Source organism: Rhagoletis pomonella, unplaced genomic scaffold (genome assembly GCF_013731165.1).
Source record: "Rhagoletis pomonella isolate Grant_MI unplaced genomic scaffold, Rhpom_1.0 Rhpom_scaffold_00010, whole genome shotgun sequence".
Taxonomy (NCBI): domain Eukaryota; kingdom Metazoa; phylum Arthropoda; class Insecta; order Diptera; family Tephritidae; genus Rhagoletis; species Rhagoletis pomonella.
Genome location: NW_023458564.1, coordinates 3,992,081 through 4,015,813, shown reverse-complemented (window position 1 = coordinate 4,015,813; position 23,733 = coordinate 3,992,081). Strand labels below are relative to the sequence as shown.

General features: G+C 35.2%; 1 protein-coding gene across 1 annotated transcript; it reads right to left on the bottom strand.

Moving 5' to 3' along the window:
• Nucleotides 1-688: 688 nt before the first annotated feature.
• On the bottom strand, nt 689-17,272 carry LOC118746398 (protein lin-28 homolog). Its single transcript, XM_036480258.1, has 4 exons — nt 16,948-17,272; nt 1,485-1,603; nt 1,133-1,426; nt 689-1,052 (listed from the first exon to the last, which is right to left on the bottom strand). The coding sequence occupies exons 1-4, from the start codon at nt 17,009-17,011 to the stop codon at nt 984-986; spliced, it is 546 nt and encodes a 181-aa protein (XP_036336151.1). The 5' UTR covers nt 17,012-17,272; the 3' UTR covers nt 689-983.
• Between the last annotated feature and the right edge of the window lie 6,461 nt (nt 17,273-23,733).

Sequence of the window (23,733 nt, the reverse complement as noted above, 5' to 3'; positions counted from 1 at the left end):
GGGAGTTTGCTTTCTTTACATGTTTCTATTTAAATTACCTCATACAAAAATTATTTTCAATACACTTTCTTTCTGCACTTCGCAGATTCTTTTTCGTAGTCAGGACAAATAAAATAAAGGTCGGTATTTTATATTATCATTTTGATGTTTTGTCTGATCGAATTAAAATAGGAGACCAGTTACAAAACAACATGTAAACAAATTAGCAAATATGTAATGTTAAATAAAATATGTAAATAAATAAATATATAAAAAAATTGAAAAAATCTTTTTCTTTTTTTATTGATAGTTTAAGTCCAAAAGTAGTATGCTACAAGTTAGTTGACATCTAATGCAGAGGAAACTAGTTCTCACTACTTTGCGGCCATAGCCCTTCAAAAGTAATTAGTTACGGCCAAAGGAAATAGTTAATGAATAGTTACCACTAGTTAGTTAATAGTTAGCTACAAACTAGTCCCATTTCCTGCAGGGTGCATTGACTTGATAGGCGTTATTTTCTCTAGCAAATCTATTGCTTTAATAACTATCCTAAGATTTGTATGCATAAATCGCGATGCCTGGAGTTCATGGTTACCAAATCTCATAACTATTTGCCACAACGGCGATTTAGGCGGTTTTGCAATTGGTCGATGGGCGGTTTTGCAAAGGCATCGACGATATGTATGTATGTAAATTACCTTACAGTGTTCCTAATTACTATGTGATACCTGAGCGATTCTTAACTTAGTTAATCTTATGTATAAAATATGTCTTTTAAACTAATAGCGTCCAAAAATAATATTTAAATATAGGAAAATCGTAGTATTTTATAAGTTTGTACTTAAAATTCCTCCGCCAAAGTGCCTTACCAAATGTCATTCAAGACCATTTGTCAAACTGGCGGCATGAAGAGGTAAACGAAAGTGCAGAAAACTGCAAAAAATTTCACAAGAGAAATGCTTGCCATTTATTGCAATCCCACGGCCCCCGCCCATTCCCCACTTTCACGTGGCTGCAGCACCACTTTGCTCATTATCGTCGTGTTGAGTTTCTTCCGATTCAGTTGAGAGTCCCTTTAGAGATGAGATGAAATGAATGATGATTAATTAAATCGTTTTATTTTTTATTTTTAATTAAAGTCTCCACCACTCACCAGCCGCGTTGGACAATCGGCAAAGAAATGGGATTCGGATTTGCATATATGACAGCGTTTTGGTTGCGGTTCCTGCGGGCACATAGACGCAATGTGGTTGGCGAATTTGCCGCAATTGTAGCAGCGTACGCGTCGTCGCTTTTTTGTGCGCGGTCGAAAGGTACTACCAGTACAATCCAGTCCCTTGCTGCCGCTGACACGTGTCGCCTCCAGCCCTCGCTCGGTTAGCTTGCATTCGAATTCTACTTCCTCTTGCTCGGCCAGTGATCGGAAGCCGGACATTTGTATGACACTCTGTTGCAGTTAAAATTATAAATCAGCAAAAATAGGAGGAAAAATACTATTTTTTTACCTGATGAACAAACACCTCCTGGCCTCCGTCATGCGGCGTTATAAAGCCCCAACCTTTTGCCACATTAAACCATTTGCACTTGCCGTAGCGCACACAGTCCGTTTCCGTGAGATCGGCGTCTGTAAGAAGAATAAAGAAGAATAATTTAACACACATATAAACGGACACTATTAAGGGATTCACAAGGCGTATTAAGCGTCGTAATATCTTAAGTCTTAAAATTTTTCCCTGTAATAAAATGGTTTTAGGGGAGTCGATATGCATGATATATAAGAGCTAGTTATACATTTTGATTTTGTGAATTTTGATTTTTTTTATTAGTTGTGATTTCGTTTCAACGATGATGTTTGTTACGTCTTTTTGAATTTCAGGTGACGATATATAGCTTTACTTTGATTTTTGATATTCGACCACCAGTAAATTTTACTTGCACAAATATATTTAACACTATTCAATTACATTCGTACTCGAAAATTCGTTTAGCCATGATTCGGTATTATATATTTCAGTTAACATTTTAATGTGTATGTTGTATTTGATAAGCACACCAACAAAATATGTTTTAAATTTGTAGCTTAAAATATGCACACAAATTCTGACTCTAGCTCGTTTTCTATTGAAACTGAGCCCATTCAAAACTGCGATCTCCAAAATTTTTAAAAGATTCGGATCAAAAAGTTTATACACATTTTGTGGAGCACTTTTTAAATTTTTTAAATTTTTGTAAATTTTGTAAAAGTTTGAGACTTTAAATTACATGTTTTTTTGTTATAGATCAACTATATTTTTATAAAAAAAATAATAATTTAGTAAGGAAAGAAACTTGTTAATGTATTTTACTACTATTTTTGTGAACACAACTGTACACGCATACGTACATATATCTGTGACTTGTTTTAAACTAATGAATTGTTATATTGATAATACTATATGTATTAAAACGTCTATTAGTTATTTTTTTGTTTAAATTAATGCGCTTTTATTTGGTTGTTATTTTGTTAATAAACGAAAAAAGCGCTTAAAAATTAGCAGATTTTTATGGCTTTGTATTGATTTTTGATCCCTACTGTATTGGTTATGTCACTATAATATCTGGCTACCCTAATCATGATCATCTTATATATAGAAATATTTAGCCCATTTCTTTAGCTTTAAGCAACGTTAAGATGAAGTCTCTGATTTGAAGAAGTACATGATTAGTCATAATAGCGAAAACTCCAAAGTTTGAAAGATCCTACTGCCAAAAAAAGTCTTCGAATAGGTGTTAGCTCATTTCACGTATAGCATTCATTAAAACCCATTAAAAACTTTGAAGCCAATTGAAAGTTTGATTGATGTAGAGGAAAAAATATTTAGTCTAAAGGGAGGTTCGATGGGAAACTGAACCTCAGAGCACACAATTTTTCCTTTATAAAAATAACAAATGTGTGGATAAGCCATGAACACAAATCTTGAATCAACCAAAAAATAACAAATTAAAGCTTAAAATGCTTTTTTATTGCCTCTTTTATTTTTTGAAATCAAGTTCTAAGTAAATTTTTTTAGTGAGTTTCAAATAGGTTGTGTTGAAAGAACTGTCAAATAATTTGCGTCTCTTAATCGGATTGTTTGATAAGAAAAGTATGTAGTAGAACTCATCAGCGTTTAATAAACTTATATTTTATATTAAATTGTGTGACTGCTTTATCTATATTGCGAGTTATTATTAAGCATTATTGATCTTGTCCCACCCGTGACAAAAAAAGGTAAAAGTTGTTATTATTAATTTCAGAAGTTGAAGTTGTGTTTCGGGTTTGTTACATAATGTTAGAACTTCATTGTCAATGTTTACCTCAATTGCATTTTCGTTTCCACATAGTTAGATAAGAATAATTCAACAGCGAAGCATGTCCCAGCCGTGACAGCTACGGGTGGGACAGTTGCTAGAGGTAGGTTTACAGGGCTGATAAGCTTTATTTGTTTGTTGAGGTGGACGCAGGGGAGAAGGGCAGAAGCGCGGGCTCGCTCATTACCTATATACCCTTGTGGCTGATTAAGTTAAGTAATATTTTGACCAGTTTTGGTTTTTTCTTTTGTTTATTAATGTTCATAGTTTTTTTTCCATAAAAGTCTAGCACATTACATAACCAGAGCCACATAAATCCACATTTCAAACTTATTACAAAAATTATAAATTTCAACAAATTTTAACAGTTACACCCCAAAAATTTTAAACTTTTTGTTCATAATTTTTAGAAAAGTTCTAGGTATGCAGTAGGAAAAAGTGAAAATTTCAAGACGCTAGGAGATCGCGTTGATTTTAAATAATTTTTTTTTTGGCTGACGGTGCTAGGCTTTTTCTTCTATGTATGTATATAAAAGGCACTATCCTAAGATAAAACGTGAGTAAATTGAACCCCTACTTGGCTTCTTATATTTTTTAATAACTAATCTTAAATATGGACCACACTAAAAGCTCCTTTTCATATAAAAATTCGTAAGTGTCCCACCCGTGACAAACGTTGTCCCTTCCGTGACAGAGGAATTTCGGATTTTTTTATAATAAAGCCATCATTTTTGTTGTAGTTTTTGTTTGTTTGCATTCGTGGTTCTTTGTTTTATTATAAGACTTCAAGTTCACACAGAAAAGTGAAGTAAATTCGCAGAGCGTTCGTAAAAGATATCTGCTCCCAAAAGCAAGTTCTTTTTTTTTGTCCCAGCCGTGACAGAAGAAATAACTCAGATTTTTTCCATATAAAAGTAAGCTGGAATTTTTTTCGTATTTTGTAATAACTCATATAATAGTCAATTAGGTGTAGCTTTATCAAAATGTAGAATTGTTCAGTACTTTATATTTAAATTGAAGAAAGAAAGAAAAATTGTTTATATTCAAATGTCCCACCCGTGACAGTGGAATCCCCCTAAAATGTTTAAGTTTTATTGAGTTTTAATCATATATGTAATACTCCTATATTGGCAGTAAGAGCTAGTACCGTCCGAAAACACTACAGTACAGATTTATCAATAAACACGTACGAAAGAAAAGGAACACATACGTTTATAAATTAACATGTACACAACACATAAACAAAAACGGCACTCAAGTACACAATACATTGACAAAAACGGCACTAGACTGTCTCGCTTTGATTTCGGAATGCTTACACATTGAGGAGTTAGCTTACTGCCAATATAGAAGTATTACATATATGGTTTTAATAATATTTTTGAGCTTTTCTCCCAGTGCTGCAATTTAGATTTTTTTTTAAGTATCAGTAAATGAAAGCTTGTCTTTTTTCGTCAAATAAATATGTCGGACCGAACATGGGATCGAAATAATTGGCAATTGCATAGATGTTTTCTGCGCTCCGGTACTACGCGTCGTATAGCTGCAGCGTTGTCAAGCGCGCCGTAGAATACACTTTTTTTCAAATATTTCAAGCATTTTTTTGGTGAGCCGTCCTAATGCATACATATATGTACATGCATATGTATTATGTGAAAACAATAACGATATATAGAAACATGACAATGGCCTGGTTAATTTGAATACAACTCACATTATCCTTGCACATTTTTCGCCTTTGTTATCCTACTGTCGGCTACCTGATTTGTCTACGAGTAATCGACAATAGGAGCAGACACGTTTGCTAGGCGAAAGAATCTTGTTTCTGCTGTGGGAAAAGAACGTGTTTTACTTATATGAGTTTATTTGGGATAGTTGAGCGAATTCCTTCAAGCTGTATGTTTTGATTTCCCATTTAGATCGAGTTTTTAGATGTCGACCGGTGCAAACGAAGAAACATGCAAATATGTAAATATATAGAGACACAAATACTTATGTAGAGTAATTACTTATTTATCAAGAAATAGAGAATACTTTTCAATTTCTTTTTTGTACGTATACCGAAGTAATGCTAACAAATCTGTGCATACTTTTTAAATAACAAGCAGGCGTTGTATGAAGCACTTGTCAAATGAAAGAGTCGATTTCAGCTCAAAAGGGTACCAGCGTTGCCGTTTTAGATGGTAGCTTCATTCTCCTTTGGCAGCTTGGTTGGTTTGATGAAGCCTTTGGTGGGCAAAAATGTTTTGAGTATACAACCAAGTTGAGCAATCGTATAAGATTTTTTTTTTTTTATTATTAAGCAAACAATTTTCTGCAAACAAAAACTCACTTCCCAAAGTTACATATGCCCCATCAGCTGTTGAATTAGAACGAGAAATTACCTATGGTCTTAAAGGAAAAATTTGCGATAGGCAAATGCAAGGTTTGAGTGTATTTGTAAAAAAGGGTGAAAGTATGCAAATTTAATAAAAATCGGAAATTCTTTTACTGAAGTGCATAAACTGTGTGATTTTGTTTTTTCACACACCAAAAAAAATATTTGATACGTGTTGAATTAATCCCAAAGGTATTTAGATTTTATACAAAAGTTTTTTATACAATATGTTAATTCTTTTATTTAAAGGCCCGAATTTATTTTGTTTAACCTTCAAGTTTGGTATGAATGGTTAGCCAATACTGTAAACATAATTAGGTGTAGTTTAATTTTTACTGCTAATTTGTGTAGTTAAAAACCGCGTTAATTAAAGAAATCTCATTTTAATGATGAAAAAAATGTTGGTAGCTTGAACACTGCTTTGGTAGGCGTTTTCGTACCTACAAATATTTTCAAGTGGCAACACTGTATGGTACTATCAACTTTTGAAATGTACCTACCTTTCTACTAGTTCTAAAATGCATAGTGTTTCGTTACCAAATCGTTTGCATTGAATCTTTGAATCAAATGGAGTTCGTATTTATTTCACTTATATCTAAGTTATGGATAGCATTATCATTATTATCATTTTTATCGATATTTTAATAAATACCGATAAAGAGTAAAGTCGTGCCAAGTTATCCTCAAAAACTCCTATCTATGAAAAAAAAACTAAAAAAGCAGGAGCAGTAATGAGTTTTTAATGTATCTAGAATGTAATTCAATAATATAATTGGAAAAAATAATACTAAATCCTTAACTTCAGTTTAAATTTCAAAACTTTACGTCCATTATAAAAACTCGGCAGAATAACCGCCTTTTAAATTTTTTTATTTGCATGATAGCCATGATAACGTACCGATTCAGTTTGAACGTTATCAGCTATACTACTCGCATTAATTCTGAATCTGATTGTCACAAAGGCATATGTATGTATTTATGAATGAAAATAGAAATATACAGTTTTCGTTTACACACATAGTGCATATTTATGTATATGTGCACTTTTACCTAACATCTCGTATTTCAGGTCACTTATACATACACACATACATGTCCCATTCATAGAACGAACAATGCGTGTCTATTTGTGTTTCGTTGTGAACATACCCCTATCTTATCTTCTAACCCACATAAAAGGTGGGTGAACGACTCCACAAATTGGGCGACTTACTTTAGGAGCTCCATTCAAATTGTGCATATGTACATATGTATACTTGCATTTGTATGTACATACTCGTATTAACGATTTTTGAGCAATTCAATTGAAAATTGAAGCATTCACACGCTCTCTCAGCACTCATATGTAAGCTTCATATACTTAAGTAGTATGTGCATAGATATGTATGTATGTACATTAGAGTAGCCCTTTCTTTTTTCCCCATTGAAATGGTTGCATATAAAAAAATATTTATTATTTAGTATTGACTCAACTGACGCAGATTAACCCGTGCCACAAACGTGTTGAAATCATGAACCATGCATCGTGGTTCTGTGTGCTTATCAACTACTTACTCGTACATGTAAAAAGTACTAAATATACATATGTATGTATGCACGTGTGTTAAAGAAACAAAATCTGACTTAGTTTCCATTTATTTATGAATGATGGTGTGAAAAGAAATAATTTTGTTTTTATACAATAGTGGCTAGCCAAAGACAACACTGACGCAAAGTGATACTATCGTAATCTCAACTTCGACACGTGTGTGGTACGAGTTAGACTTGATTAATTGGGCCAACATTTTTCAGGAAATTACTTTTGCAATAAAGTAACCATTTCAGGGGGTTGCAACCGCAAATTTTCGATTTTCAAAAATAAGGACCAATCTAATGTACATAGTAGATATGTTTAGCAAACAAATTTCGTAAATTTCATCCGCCGTTATGGCCTTCAATAAATGCTGTAAATATCTAAATTAAGTCGGGGCAATTTACTCTTAAAATATATAACCAACTTCGTTTGGACGATTGAAGTATTCTATTGGTAATTCTGAACAAAAAAGTCGATGGAGGCATAGCCCTAAAATAGGGGCTCGAAGCCTTGTTTTTAATATTAGTTATTAATTCCTTGCCAATTTCTTTTCTTATATGTACGTACGTATTTGGATACATTCATTTTTTAATAAAATGTAACCATTTGATTTTTTTTTACCTTTTAAAAGCTTCAAACCGTTTTGGAATTGCTTAATTCGTTCTTGAGATATATATGATAAAGTGGACCTAATTTTTTTTTTTTTTGCAAAAACGGTAAATTGCAAATATCTCAAAAACGGTACCATAGAATTAAAAATAACCTTGATTTTCGGAATCAGGGGGTGATTTTACATAAGAATTTCATAACGGCTTTTCTGGTAAAGAGAAAAAGTTGAAATTTGTGGTCCAGTGTTATCAATCAACAAGCCAAACTATAGACAAAAATCAAGAATATTTAATAGCTTCATGAATTATTTATTTATTTTATTCTTATCCAAATCTCAAATTTTATGATTTAATGATTACTTTTATAAAATTTTAAAAAGAAAGGACTGAAATGAGCAAAGTTAGTGAATTTAATTTAATTTAATGAAAACTTTTATTCTTATTTAAGTTCACTCAAAAATGAACTAAAGTATTTATCTTATTTTTAAAATGTTTTTTTTTTTTTTAATTTAAGATTATTAAAAAAGACTAAAAAAAGAAATTGTATTAATTGTACCTGAAAGTTTTTACTTTTAATAATATTTAATGAAAAATGCATTTAAATTTATGTTCGAAAGTTTGAAATATTTATCTATTTACTTCTGCTTTAATTAATACTCAAAAAATGTAACACTAATTGTTGTCAAATTTAAGGCTGCTAAATAAAAATGTGTAATAAAGCGTGGCGACGAATAACTGTTACCCCGGTTTTTTTGAGAAATAAAATGATCCTTTATAGATTTTGGGGAAAAAGTATTTTATTGTTAATTTTCCACAGATTTTACTTTAGTTTTATTAATTAGTTTTTAAATTTGAGTCCTTATTTACATTGCCAGCAGTGTAAACTTTGAGAGAAAAGTTCATTTCGCACGCAAGCCTTTTTCAGGTGTATTTTTTCTTAAGCTTTTTATAAAAAAAGACAAAAAAATACTGTATAGGGTTGGTCGAATGAATGGCCGTCCTAGTCACCAGTTCCGAGTCTATTCGGCCTTTGAGTACGACGCCGTATGTTAGACAAAAGGGCGAGTATAAGGGACTCAAAATGGAGAAAATTAGCCTATGGTTACAAATGAACTTTTCTCTCAAAGTTTACACTGCTGGAAAATGTAAATAAGGATTAAAATTTAAAAACTAACTAATACAACTAAAGTAAAATCTGTGGAAAATTAACAGTAAAATACTTTTTTGGCAAAATCTTCAAAAAAACCTGGGTAACAGTTATTCGCCGCCACGCTGTATATTAAAGTGTACTTATTCAAACATTTTTTTATTGTATATTCATGAATTCATTTTATTTTTTGACTCCGAAAGTAGTGGTTAGCCAAAATTGGAATAGTATTTTTCTGTATATTTTGAACTGGTATAAGGCTGGTATATTTCTGATCGAAATCAGGCAATTGCCATCTCGTAGGACATCCCCATGTTAAAAATACCAGTTCATTGCATGGAAAAAAGATAGTTGGCTGACTAGTTGGGCATGCTGTTCATACTAGTTGTGAGGTAGTTTACAACTAGTAAATTTGACTACAGGGAATACATCGGTCGCCGAAACAAAATAGAGTAACAATTCAACCCGCCCTAATGTACATACATACTTTGTAAATATCTGTGGTATTTTATTAAAACATTTTAAGTGGCTTTAGAAGGTTTGGCTTTGAATTAAAAAATAATAAGTTTCCCTGAAAAATTTTATATTTTTATTGAGCCTCTATTAGAATGGCGTTTTAAAATACACCTCTGGCTAGTTATTCGTTAAATATTGTTTAGGATCCCAATCAAATATTGCCAGAAAAAGGAAAAATGGCCTATCCGCGATAAGTTGTTTTAATAAAATGCCACAGCTGTGTTCTGCTCTATAAATTTCACTATTCTTCTCGTCTTTGCCACATTGCCAACTGTCAGTAGCCTTTTAAGTACTTTACGTGTTTGGATTTTTTTTTTGAATCTATGTCCTTTGAGCATATTTTGGGATTAGGCTGAAACCTGTACTTGCCTTCCTTAAGGTACACATGCAAGTACATACATACATATTTTAAGCATATGTATGTATTCGTTATATTTATATAAGCATATGGATGTATGTGCATCTCCTAAGAGACAACGCAGAAATTTTTATGAACTAATTTCGCTGCGTACATTACCCGTTTAACAATTACTTCCTTTTTGATTAGGTATACAATTATTTTTGCCACAGAACTGTTTAATTTTTAGTTGTCTGATTGTCAGGAAAGTACACACCAAGTGCGGGTAATTTTCAGGAAGCCACAGTCAAGCGTTGATGCCTCAGGGATATCACTTTACGTTGCTTTGAGAATTTGAATTCTAACGCGGAGTAGTACATATATACATACATAAATACACACATACATATGTGATATGTTTATAGCAAAATACTCATACATTCATTAGAACACATGAGTAGGTACATTTGTATGTATATATATGTAAAAAAAAATGTGGAAGCTTATGAGATGAATATTTGAAAAAGGATATTCAAATTTGGCATTCGAGTTGGAATTTTGAGACCCTTATGAACAGGCTAAAGTTGATCCTTAAAGGTTAGAAACCGGTTTCAGATCGATATGCATCCTCTGTAAACGTTCGAGCAATGTAAATTTGTATAATATATACGTATATACATACATACATTCGCTTAAACATGTAAAAATATTTATGTAAGTTGTGATCGGTTGCTTTTTATTTGCTCATTAAATATTCATCCGCTTAATTTATGTGTGAAATTTGTAACATTTTCCTTCAAAGCATCGCCCGAATCTAAAATAGACACTTTAAGATAATGTGCATATTTCTAAAAATAAGAAAACAAGGATAGACAAAATAAAGAATAGGCGCAATGGTACTGTTTCTCGGCCTGACGATTAACCCAGAGTTTTCAGGTATGCAAAATTCTCGTGGGCACATAAGATTTTGAGCATTGATCTCTTTGTAAAATTACTTTAAATGTACCTAAATCTTGGTCGCGAATCTCTACTCAGTTTAACAATCATTTGAGTACCAATTATGGACAAAAGCGGAAACTTTCACCCACAGTAAGACATCACCGGGCTCTTCTCGCTTAGTGGGAGCATTTAATAGAAAGTTGGTCATAAATAGTGAAAGTAGAAAAAGTCGCACAAGAGTGAATTGTCTTGTCTAAAACCTCATTTGGCCTCAAACGACGCGGAGAGTTCCTTCGAAATTGGAAGGAAGCTGAGGGTTGTATTCAACCTTATCCTATATAACCATATTAGTTTTGCGGTGTTATGCCTTCTCCAGGATTTGTGGAACCATACAAATATGGAGGGCACACTGATAAGGTCCAATCAGATGTTTCATTAAGAACTTCGGTCTTTCACATAGTATCGTCGATAAGATCTTGTAAGCAATGGTAAGAAGACTTACATACATATATGTAATACTTCTATATTGGCAGTAAGCTAACTTCTCAATGTGTAAGCATTCCCAAATCAAAGCGAGACAGTCTAGTACCGTTTTTGTTAATGTATTGTGTACTAGAGTGTCGTTTTTGTATATGTGTTGTGTACATGTTTATTTATAAACGTATCCCTGCAAAAAATGCGACTAATCCGGGATGACTCCGGGAGCATTCGCAAAGGAGCATGCGACTAATACCACTTTTGATCTCTTTATATGGAATGAACTGATCGCTTTTGTTCGAGCATGTCCTATGAAGAGACTAATTGTTCACCTTTATACCCGAACGGGTATAAAAAGCGACTAGTCACTTTTAAAAAATAAAAATAAAAATTTGCGCCAGCTGAGATTCGAACCGGGGTTCTCAGTTTTGTTAAGCGAATACTCTCTCTATGTGCCAGCACCGCACATGAAATTTCATTAACAAAGTGCGTACATATCATTAAATCGTTAATAGTACCCGTTAGAGATGAGTCGGGGACTAATTGATCTCCAAATATACCCGTGATGGATGAATGGAGACTAAATGATCCACAATAGTACCCGTGTGAGACTAGTTGCGACTAATTTATGCCCAATTGTAGCTGATTGAGAGTAATCTCGGAATACTCTCTTTAGAGATTAGTCGCACAATTTTTTGCAGGGATGTGTTCCTTTTCTTTCGTGCGTGTTTATTGATATATCTGTACTTTAGTGTTTTCGGACGGTACTAGCTCTTACTGCCAATATAGGAGTATTACATATATGCTTACATAGCGGTATTTAGCGCAAACGGCGGTATCTCCCTTCTAGTGGATTGGACAAAGTACACTGAAATTCCATGTATTCATCAGACCAAATTCAATCTATCCAAAACAAATCTATCCATCTCTCGTAAATATCACCCCAAACGGTGCTGCACTGCAGAGAACTAAATAAATACCTAAATAGGTCTCATTTTGGATAGGAAATTAAACTAGGGATCTAATATCGATAAAGCCACAACGTCTGAATGCTCCTGCACCAGGGCTATAGGAAAAAACTGAGGTCTGGAGCCCAAAATCGTAATATGGATCTACACCGATAAGACCGATTATTTTCTATGGTGTATTAGTTGGGTGGGATGCTCTCAATAAAAAGGTAAATGCTAACAAAATGTACAGAGTTCCACCAATGGCTTCTCTACTGATAACAGAAGCCATAAAGACAACAGGCACCAAAGTGCTCAACATTTCTCCCGACGAAATTGTACGCAAGAAATACATATGCCATGTAATACAGCCATTAGGCTTAATCCAACCAGTAAATCGACGTCTGGACACTGTAAAATTATTAACGACCTCACTCAGTTTCATACAACCGACCAACCGCACTCTCAACACCAGGTCAATGAACCGTGTTTCCTCAAGGGAGGAATGGCCATTGGATACAGTCAGGAAAAGAGGAGCCATCCATGTTTACATGGATGGATCGAAACTGACTACAGCAGAGTTTTGCGGGCGGAACTGATGGCTATCTCGAGGGCCCCATAACTGATAGAGTGGCGGTTATTAAATCCCTTAGAAATATGTCGCTGACTTCAAAAGTAGTTGCTCAATGCCACCGATCTCTTAACGAGATGGCTTAGACACTCAGCACAGACATTGTCTGGGTACCTGGCCATTGCGACATTGAGGGAAATTGCATACTTTCGAATCCCTCTTCAAACATGTACGTGTGCTGAATGAAAAATTCATTCAGGTGGTTGAAAAGAGATTTACAGCTGTACACACACAAGCCTTGGTGTTGGAATGTTTGAAAGAGCAATAATGTCAACGGATTTTATTTCGCTTTTGAAAAAGTAATAATGTAAATTGACTTTGTTTCGCACCAGTATGCGAAATAGTGTCAATTGACCTTATTTGTGTTGATTTTGTTACCTGTCACCCGACTGCGACAGTACTCCCGTATTGGGCAGTCGTAGGGCGCAAACATCTTTTTCAATCAGAATGACACCAAAGGCATCCGTTGGACAGGTGCGCAAAGCTTCTGTGGTGGCCACACAGACCAGCCGGTGCAGCTTGCTCACCCTTTTGGCCTTAAACTACGCTTGTCTCACGCAGGAAATTTTCTACGCAGGTTGCTTTTCACCTTGTTAACTGACATTTCCCCCATATCTCGGTTATCTCCGGAGCTCGATTGGCTTCGGCGTGGCTATCTAGTAAGGCATACATAAGTCACTCAAATATGCATAGCACAGCAACTGGTTTGGTTATGTTAAATGAAGAGACACTAACGCTCCATTGAGGCCAGATGGAGAAGGAAGTGGCTTCACTAGCATTTCCAATAAGGAACGAATGGCGTGCTTTAAGCGGCTGCAGCGCCAGCCCAAACAATAAGAATAACAAATATGTATGTGTACATATATGTATTAAAATAGTATGAGGGATTTGATGTCATATGTGAAAAGGTAGCCTCATCAGTCGGCGTGATTAAAGATTGGTTAAGCAGCTTTGGGCTGAACCTACCCGAGCAAAAAACTGAAACAATACTCATATCGGGCTGTAAGAAGTTAGAGCAGGTAGCGTTGAAACTGTGTGACCACTTTATCATGACGAAATCCACAATTAAATACCTAGGAGTAGTGCTAGACAAGCATCTTACTTTCAGCGCCCACTTGAGATATGTGAAAGAGAAAGCAGCTTCAATGATCACGGAACTATCGCGAATAATGCTTAACATGCGGGGACCGTAATATCACAGAAGTATACTCTTAGTGAGTTCGATTAAAAGCCAAATACTTCATGCGGCCCCAATTTGCTCGAACGCAACACAGTGTCCAGCATACTTCCGCGAAGTCAACCCAACATACCCTTTGTGTGCGCTCCGAGTTTGCAGCGTCTACAGAATAGTATCGGACGAAGCAGCTTTCGTAATCGTCAGTATGATAGCTGTAGATATACTGGCGAGAGAATCGACGCTTCTTGCATCCGCCCCGCATGCTATAATTCAAATTGGCCAATGCCGAGTCCGGAAAAGCAGCAGCATTACGGAGTTGCAAAACAAGTGGAATAAATAGTACGATTAAGGGTCGTTGAACCTATCGCTGCATACCAAATCAGGTATCCTGAATAAATAGATTTTTATCTGTGTCAGTTCTTGAGGGCACATGGCTATTTTAAGGCATAACTGTTTAAATTCAAACATAAGCACGACCCGTATTGTGAATACTACGGATGTAGCGTGGAAGAAGATGTCCGCCACATATTCCTTGAGTGCCCTCGATTCAATCGGCAGATGAACCAATTGAGACTAGCCGTTAGAGGGGTGTTTAAGTACGCCACAGTCAGTAGTCGAATATATGATGAAAGGAGGTGGTGAATGAGCATCAACCAGCGACATACTAACTTCAGGTCTAGGGGGCTACTCTGTAATGCGATACGAAAGAGCAATGCGATGCGAAAGGTAAATACGCCGTAAGTAATATGCTGTGACGATTGCCTATCGCATCGCTTTCCTCTTTCGCATCACATTACAGGGTAGACCCCCTGAAACACATGAGAAGCCTCGAGTGACAGCAGCGTATCGCCCGTGATTAAACCAACTGAAAGCTTAGCCGCGAATTGGAACCAAACCACGAAGTTCGCCAACCAAAGCGTAGGCGCGGACTGGAACCTAGGCCATTCCAGCCGCCAATACAGCGCGTGGCTTTGTAATTCATGCACCCGAAGGTACGGTGCAGATTGGAACCTAGGCCGTTGGAACCACCAAGGCAGTGCGGCTTTGAAATTAATGCACCCGGAGAGCAGGTGCGGTGTGGATTGGAACCTAGGCCGTTCCAACCACCAAGGCAGTGCGTCCAACCGCCAAGGAAGTGCGGCTTCAAATTTTAATAATTTTAAGATATTTGTTCTCACTGTTTATAATACCGTAATTATAAGTCGTGGTTGCAAATATCTGGTAAGAATTAAAAAAAAAAATAAAGTGTTTTGGTTTACAAGGACGAATAGGTATTGAAAATTCGCTTTTAATAAATTTTATCTTTTTAATTTAATAAAGTTTGCAGGACGAAATTCGATAATGAGGTCGTAAGTATATTAGTCCTCAAGCAATAATTAAAAAAAAAAAAATATCGCCAATTTTATTGGATATTTAAGCACAAAATTTGTAAAGGATATTTTCCATACCCATTCGTCCTTATGCACCAAAAACTGTATTCTGTTATAATTCCACAGAATTTTTTCTTTTATATGTTCCCTTTATTGTTATGCTACATTGCACTGAATTTTTTAAATAATTTTTTGAAATAATCATATTTTTTTAAATGTCATAGTCCTTTTAAAAAAGTCCTAACGTTAGAGAGAAAAACTAAGTGCGCACTTTTATTATATTTTACCCATAGTTTCGCGAATGTTTTAATTTTTATGTGTGTAAAATTTACTGTCGCACGGTGAAATAGTTAAAAAAGGTCTTTCTCTTTAAACAAGACTTGGCAAAGGAGGCTTAGTTCCGGTTAAAGTCCCTCACTGACGATATAGGACTTCGATGCACCCTCCTCGTAAAACAAAAAAAGTATGAGGGATTTTCTGCGTCGCGACCGTAGTGTTAATTGCCATTTCAACCCCCACACCATTCCCACCGTACGCACGTATGTACATACATATGTCATATAGATGGTATAATGAATAAGCATCACTGGTTGTCAAGCGAAATACAGTGCAATCCGGTTATAATGGACTCCACGGGATCGCGTCACATTGTCCATTATAACCGAGTGTCCGTTTTATCAGAATACAATATTTTTGAATAATAAAGAAATAATGTACATGTGAACAAATCACAGATCATAAACCAACCGTCACTTACAATCTACCACAAAAGCTGATTGCCTATTTTGGCAGATTTCGGTAAACCAATTAACTTTGTTTAAGTATATAGACAGTTTTTGTTAAGGAGACGATTGCTTCTCTTTACTGAATCCGGGGAATTACCGAACTTTGTTTATTGCAGAGAATTTTCTTTAATTTGGCCAGAAAGCCCCGGTTACAATGGCCAAAAACCGATATTTTTGTCCATTATAGGCGGAGTCCATTATAACCGAGTCTATTTTAACGGTGTTTTTTTTCATATATTTGAACTGGGACTTGACAAATAGGTATATAATAACAGAGTTTTAATTTTAAGCGAGTCCATTATAAATGGATTACACTGTATCTACTTAAATATATAAGTATGTATTTGTGTTTGTACTATCTGCGGACTTCGCGAGGGTTGATCGCTTATGATTTTATGATGATTTTAGCGAATCAATACTAAGTAGATGCTTTTTTCCTATACATACATACATACATACATACATATGTACTATATACTCACAGTATCGATGCAATGCCAATAAAAAATGATTGATATATTTGTAAAAAAACAAAAAATACTTTCCTACGGCTGATTGGCTGGCTCGCTGACCGAGTTAATCAGCCAATAAAAACGAATCGCCGACTAAAAATTTTAATTATCGCATACTCAAAATTTGTTTTTTTTTGTGTTCCTCGAAATATGTATGTATTTACGTACATATGTATATACATATGTATGTGAGTACATGTAAAAACAAAAACTATAATGAGTTTAATAAAAATGTTATTCACCTTGGTTTCTGTTGACATCAGACGACGAATCGCTTCGGTCTGACTCTTGTTGTGTTATCGACATTTGTTCTTTGGGTTTCTACTTTCTTGAAAGATTGTGGCTCGGCTTTGTTGATGCAGCTGCAGTTGTACCCTGTGTTCTATTGATGTTGGTGATTGTGTGAGTGGCGCTGCTAGTAATTTCGGTGCAAGCGCTGTTTTGCTGGTTGCATATTAAGAAATTGTTTTTTGTTGTGTTACTTCTTTGTACTTTTTGTAGTTCTTAAACTAATTGACGATGCCTAGATTCTCTTTCTAGATTCTGAGAACATCAACGTCACATTTATCTTCACTTAGTAAATGCTCTTCAAAAAGGTTTAATCTCCGCTGTCATGTTTTTATGTATTTTATTTGTGTTTACTAATATTTTAAAAATTCACAGCATAAACAGTTTCACTCTATGTTTCTTATTCATTTTACTTGTCTCCACTTGCTTAGATTTTTTATGCGTCGTTGCCAATTGGCCAACGTTCTATTCTTTTCATCAATGAGTAATACGCTCAACTTCCGTCATTCTTCACCTATGCACCGACGCGACGGACACAAACTTCTACACTGACGCTCAGTTGATTTGTATGCCTTCCAAGAACTTCCAAAAATTTCATTCAAATATTTTTCCCAAAGTTGTTGTCTGCAAGTAAAACAACAAAAGTACCATCTATGAAGTCCAACTTTAGGAACCGAAAACGTCACTACCACAACAAAACAAACGCAATAATGACGACTTCTGATGACGCTTACTCCACGACTGACGATTGACTAGAAAACGCCAAACTAGAAAATCCCAATAAAAAATAAAACTGAGTGGTTGCTGCCCTCACCGCTGCTGACGCGGCCGCGGCTGCGGCCGCGTCCGCTGTCGCTGTCGTCACTGCCCTCGTCATCTATGAGAACCCGAAATTCCAAATCAACAGCAAACCAAATAGAATTTGAAATCAACATTGAGCTATGTAGTCAGTGTTGCCACGGTCAATTTTTTTTCCTACCAAAACCTAAAAAAAATTTTTTGAGCTTTAATTTTTTTTCCTAATGTCAAGTTTATTAAAAATGCATATAACAAATCATTTAGTAAAACTAAAACACAGCTAGTGCAATAAAAATAAATATGTGTCTCTCTATACATTCATATTATAATTATTATTAATATTTGGGTCGGGGGTACTCCCGCTGCGATCTAAGAAGATCTATTGCGCTTAACCCTAATTGTAATCACTCCAATCCTAGTCTATTTAAGAAGTTAAGCACTTGGAAAGGCGCCATGTTTCAAATTTTGGATGAAGAAGACAGTCGTTCCCCAAGGTGTTTCAGTCTGCTATATATGATACTTGGGCAGTCACATAGAATACGCTCTGGGGTCTCATCCACCAGCTCACAAAAGGCTAGGACAATTTGGGCTCCACGCTTTGCGAGACAGTCAATGCTTTCGTTACCTTCAAACCCTTCATGTCCCGGAGCCCACCACAGCGTTACGCTATTGTGGGCTTCCAAGTGGTTCAAAAGCTGTCCACAAGCCCGACGCTGTTTTAAAAACTTCTAAGGCCTTTAACCTGGCTTACTATCCGACATAATATTTATTTTGGACAAATGGGGTCCTTTAAACAGACTTCGATTGCGAAGACTTCCGCCTAGAATATACATAGTTAGGTATGTGCAAATTGGAAGACTTTTCTGGATTCTTGGTTCAATTACGCCTGCCACAGTACTCGTGTCGTCCATCTTTGATACGTCGGTATACCACCCTTCGTCAATCATAATTATTATCACTTCACAGCATTGCCTTTTAGGAATTCTGACCTTGTAGGGTATGTAAAAGAATAGCTTGGGATTATCCAGGAATGGCTTTAGAACCTTCAAATGACCCCGAAGATTCCAATTTTCTTGCTGATCATGTTGGGAAGTCGTAGGGCGCTCCAGTAGGCCTCTTTTTCAACTGAAATAAACAATAGAGGAACGTTTGTAATGAAACCAAGGGCATCCGTTGGACAGGTGCCCATAGCTCCTGTGATGACCACGCGGACCAATCTGGCATCAGCCTTTACTTGCTTAGCTTTTGGCCACCAGATCAGCACCGTATATGTGACAACGGGCCTTACTCGCGGATTGAATAGGTTAATTTTGGCGATATTCACCAAGTCTTATCATGCAGTCTCTGTCAGGTGGACAATAGTCGACTTCAGAGGGTTTATTGACACGCCCTTTTCAGCACACCAGTATTCAGGACATATACATACATATGTAGTTTCTAGATGAGTTCAATTGATACTAAGTTGTAGGCACATAAAGTATATACCTTGGATGTTCATATTTTATATATATATATTGTCAATAATAAGGGTTTACGTTATACTTACTAGGTATATTTACATCTTTACGATCGCCGTTATACGAAGGCACTGATGAAATATTTGTGTAAACCAGGTTGCTAAAATGTTTGCAGATACATATCTTATATTTTTCGCAAATAACTATTATTGTCGCGGAACCTACCAAAATTCAATCTAGCCTACCAACCTACCAAATGGAAAAAAACCTACCGGTTTTGGTAGAAAAAGCTCATGTTTGGCAACACTGTATGTAGTCCCGTCTAGGCCTACGCGTGCTTGCATTTGTGTAAATATGTATGCATGTAAATTTGTATGTGTTCACACGCACGTTGTAGGTATGAAGGTGAGGGATGTGGTGTTTCTGTTGCTGACACTGCCGGCAGCGCGCCATACGCAGCTAGGCGCAAGCATTAGATACATTATGGGCATTTAGGTATGTATGTATGTACATCATCTATCCAATAGCCACTTGCATAGCGCTCAACAATGATACCAGCGTTTGCACGAACACACACACACATTCATACACCAACACACGCACATCTTTTGTAAACGATCGCTCATACGCATTTGTCCCGAATTCGCTGTGCGTGCATTTATCTACGCCGCAATAACCGAAGCGAGGCGAAATAAGGCTGTACGTGCGTTTTATTGTAATAGATTTGTTTCAAGACGCGTTGAAGAAAATGAACGTGCCTGGAATGTATACGATGTCATCCCCTATATAATTTATCTAGCCTAGACGATAATTTGTTATGCTAGCTCTCCGGTGCATACATATGTATGTATGTAGCTCAAGGGTAGCAATGACCCGTGGCAGAGTTTCGAATTGCACTACTTTTGATGACTAAGCATCAAGGTGGTTTTCTTCTATTTTCATGGTCGCAGCCCTAATGCATTTTGCAACTGGTTGAAAATGAAAATTAATTTTCTTTATACATATGAATGTATGTATATGCATGCGGATTAATGTACCACATGTATGTATGTATGTACATACATATGTATCTAGTTAAAGGTGCAAATTTTAATGCAGTGGAAAATTTGTGATGAACTACTTTTAATTTCAGAGTTGAAGCTGAATCGTACTTAAAAATGCCTCGCATTATTTTGTAATATTTATACATACATATATTAAGGATTGTTTTACTTATATACATAGTTGAATGCGGCTGGCGTTTAATAATTTTTATACCCGATTACATTTATGCACATGCGATTTATAACCTTGTTCGCATAGCGGTGATTTGAAGCAGGCTAAAACGACCCTGCAAAAAGTGGGACTAGGATAAATACTAGTGCGGGACCACGCTAAGTTGTAACCAACACTAGTAACCAAAATGGTCGAAATATATGGAGAAAATATGGTTACATTAACATTGCGATGTCATTGGACCACCTGACCACCTCTGGTCCAACACTGCATAACATGGGATCACTTCTGGGACCACCTAGACAACTACTCCTTTTGGACCATGGCACATTTGGCAGCCGAATCATGTTGCCGATGAGCCACCATAGAGGTGGTTCTCAACACATATATCAGTTTTTAACGTTTGAAGTGGTCCAGGTAAGCATAACAAGTTAATAGTATGCAACCTGGTCCTTTTGCACATATTTTAAAACTACGACCCAGTGGACCCTGGTCCTAAAATTTTTGCAGAGTATGTTCATATTACAGCATAAATTACCTTGTTCCGTTCAAATTACTTCACATAAATCAAGTACGTTGTCATTTTCTTTAGTAATTTCTATAGATATGTGTACGTAAGAGTGTGTGGTTATCAGAGCTGTAAAATGATTGAATCAATAGGATCTGCATTCACCCGGCATTCTTTTCAAAATTTTGATTGTTTGTTTGTATAAAAAAAAACCTCATTACTGAGTGGCTTAAAATACTTGAAAACAAAGAAACTGTGTTGTGTTATTGAATGGTAGATTGACATTCAGTATAGAATGTGAATGTAACAGAAGCATTCGCACACAGACATGATTGTATATTTAGAATGAATGCACACTTTTTTTTTACCATTCAGTACCAATAATTTGTTCCCAGGGTTGATATATTTTATACTTTAAAGTTTGAACATATCTGGAATTGAAACAAAAACAAATATTTTATTTCAAAGTATATGTACTTATGTATTGAAGTTTTCTGCCACTAACCCAAAGCCAATGACTCGTGCAATATTATTTATTCCAAAGCAACTTATCGCAACCGTAGAGCAAAACAGACACATCTTGATATGTATACATATACATCATCGATTGTAGACATTTTTTCGCAGAAGAATATACAAAATTGATTTATCACAATTATTTTTGTACTAAATATTTTTTTCACAGTATACAGTGATCCAGGTAGCCAAAACAAAAAATGTAAACATGCTTATTTGGCATTTTGTTTGAATGTATTGGTTGATATTTTTTCACAGTTGTCGTTTTCGTTAACCCAAATGAAATCCAATTTAAATATTTTCTTATAGTGAAAAATATTTTCAAGTCACATAAAATAAAATAACGAGAAACACGAAATTCCAAGCAAATGAAGCGTGAAGCGTTAGCAATTATGACCGGATGCAGTTCCTACATAAGTCAAACCGTGTTCTGAACACAACTTTGAGTGAATAATGGTGGGCTGACTTTGTAAAATGGTCCCATCGATTAGGCGGTAAAAGAAGTATTACTTAGCTTATGGTACAGCTCTCCAATTTTCAAATGCACGTAATTTGTGTGTATTTGTTCAGCCGATTATTCACATTTGAAGGAGGATAATGCATGAATTAATGCAAGTAAAGACGGTTTATGCAAATAAGCGAGCGCGTTTGTTAACCGTATAAAATGTATGTATGTATATACACATATATTCAGAATGACGAGATGAACTAGTTCAGCCCTCTCTGTTTGTAAGCACGCTAACTCGAACATAATTTAGTTATTTTAACGAAAGTCGGTGTCGAAGTTGCCTTTGGTATAATTTAGGTTAGTGTTAAATTTTGTCGAAATCTGCCAATAACCACGCCCACCTCCCACGTAGTAATTAACAATATTTTTGTTTTATTATAATTTGTTTTATGAATTTTGCTGTTCAAATTTACATTTCAAATATATCAACAAACATTTGTAGGTACTTTTGCACCAGTTGTTGCCTATGGGTTAATGACAAAAAAATCCTATATATTCACAACATTTCATGTATTAGTTTTCAAATAAGCATATTGTCAATGGCTGGTTTGCTGTATACTGTGATTGTTTTCAGTTTTCAAATATGAAAACTTTCAAAACAAAATTTCAGAAGGGTTCCTGTTTTTTTTTTAAGGGGTTGAGGAGTTCCATTACTTTGAGCAACTTTTTTAATAAACTATTAATTTAAATGTTTCCTAAACATATTTACAACGCAGTTCTGCAAGAGGGTACCATAACTTTTTTTCAAATAACGTATATTTGGAACAACCAAAATTAATCGATATGGATACATACATTTATGTTCGTATGTACTACTTATGTATGTATATATACATAAAAATGCTCAGAATAAAAAGAGAAGATGATTAGTCCATGTCCGTTTATTTGCGTACACGAAAACTCTAGCAAAAGTTGAGATATCTCAACGAAATTCTGTACGAGGGTTTTTTTTATCTAGGGCAGCAGGGTATTGAAAATACAAAAGTCGAACAATAACCTCGTCCCTCTCATAAAATGGTAATTTCGAAAAATGCCAAAACTACAATATTTCCTTAATTACAGGAACCAAATTGCTTAAAAACTGCCATGTTTATTATTATAGTTTTGGAAAATGGACATGGGATATATTGCTAGCTTTAAACATCAATTTGCTCAAAACATACGTTTAGAACAGTGTGCAAGCTTCTACCACATGTGTGGTAGATCAACCACGTATTTTTTTTTAAATTTGGGTGTCTACCACATCTACCACACAAGGCTTAAAATCTACCACATTTTTAGACAGAACATTTGTTTACAATTTTCACATAACTCTAGAATTTCAACTCAATTGTAATTTGAAATATAAAAATTAATCAATAGATTTTTAAAAAGGTACATCATAAATTTTGCTTTAAATATATCTGTGCCTTAACTTTCTAATATTTCAAAAATACGCCTATTTATATTTGCTAAAGTATTATGCAATGGGAAAATAATTTGGTCGATTTTTTTGCATACAAATAAAATATTATTTTCTTCATGATTATATTCTCTAACTAGAAAACTAATGTTATACTTATTTTTGCACCAATTGCGTGGAATCTGTACGATCCACTAGCAATTATATTTCCGGATTTAATTTTTGAGTTGTGCTTCTTTTGACGACGGTGTGCGATATGTATACCCAATAAAATATGAATTGGAAAATCTACCACATCTTATTCAAATCTACCACATTTTTTTCGATTCTACCACA

Bases quoted from the DNA above. Each gene is read 5' to 3' on its own strand.
- LOC118746398 (XM_036480258.1), bottom strand. From the start codon at position 17,011: ATGTCGATAACACAACAAGAGTCAGACCGAAGCGATTCGTCGTCTGAT. The intron at 1,604-16,947 runs GTGAATAACATT...TTCTTCTTACAG, and splicing joins TGATGTCAACAGAAACCAAG to ACGCCGATCTCACGGAAACG. The intron at 1,427-1,484 runs GTAAAAAAATAG...TAACTGCAACAG, and splicing joins AGGAGGTGTTTGTTCATCAG to AGTGTCATACAAATGTCCGG.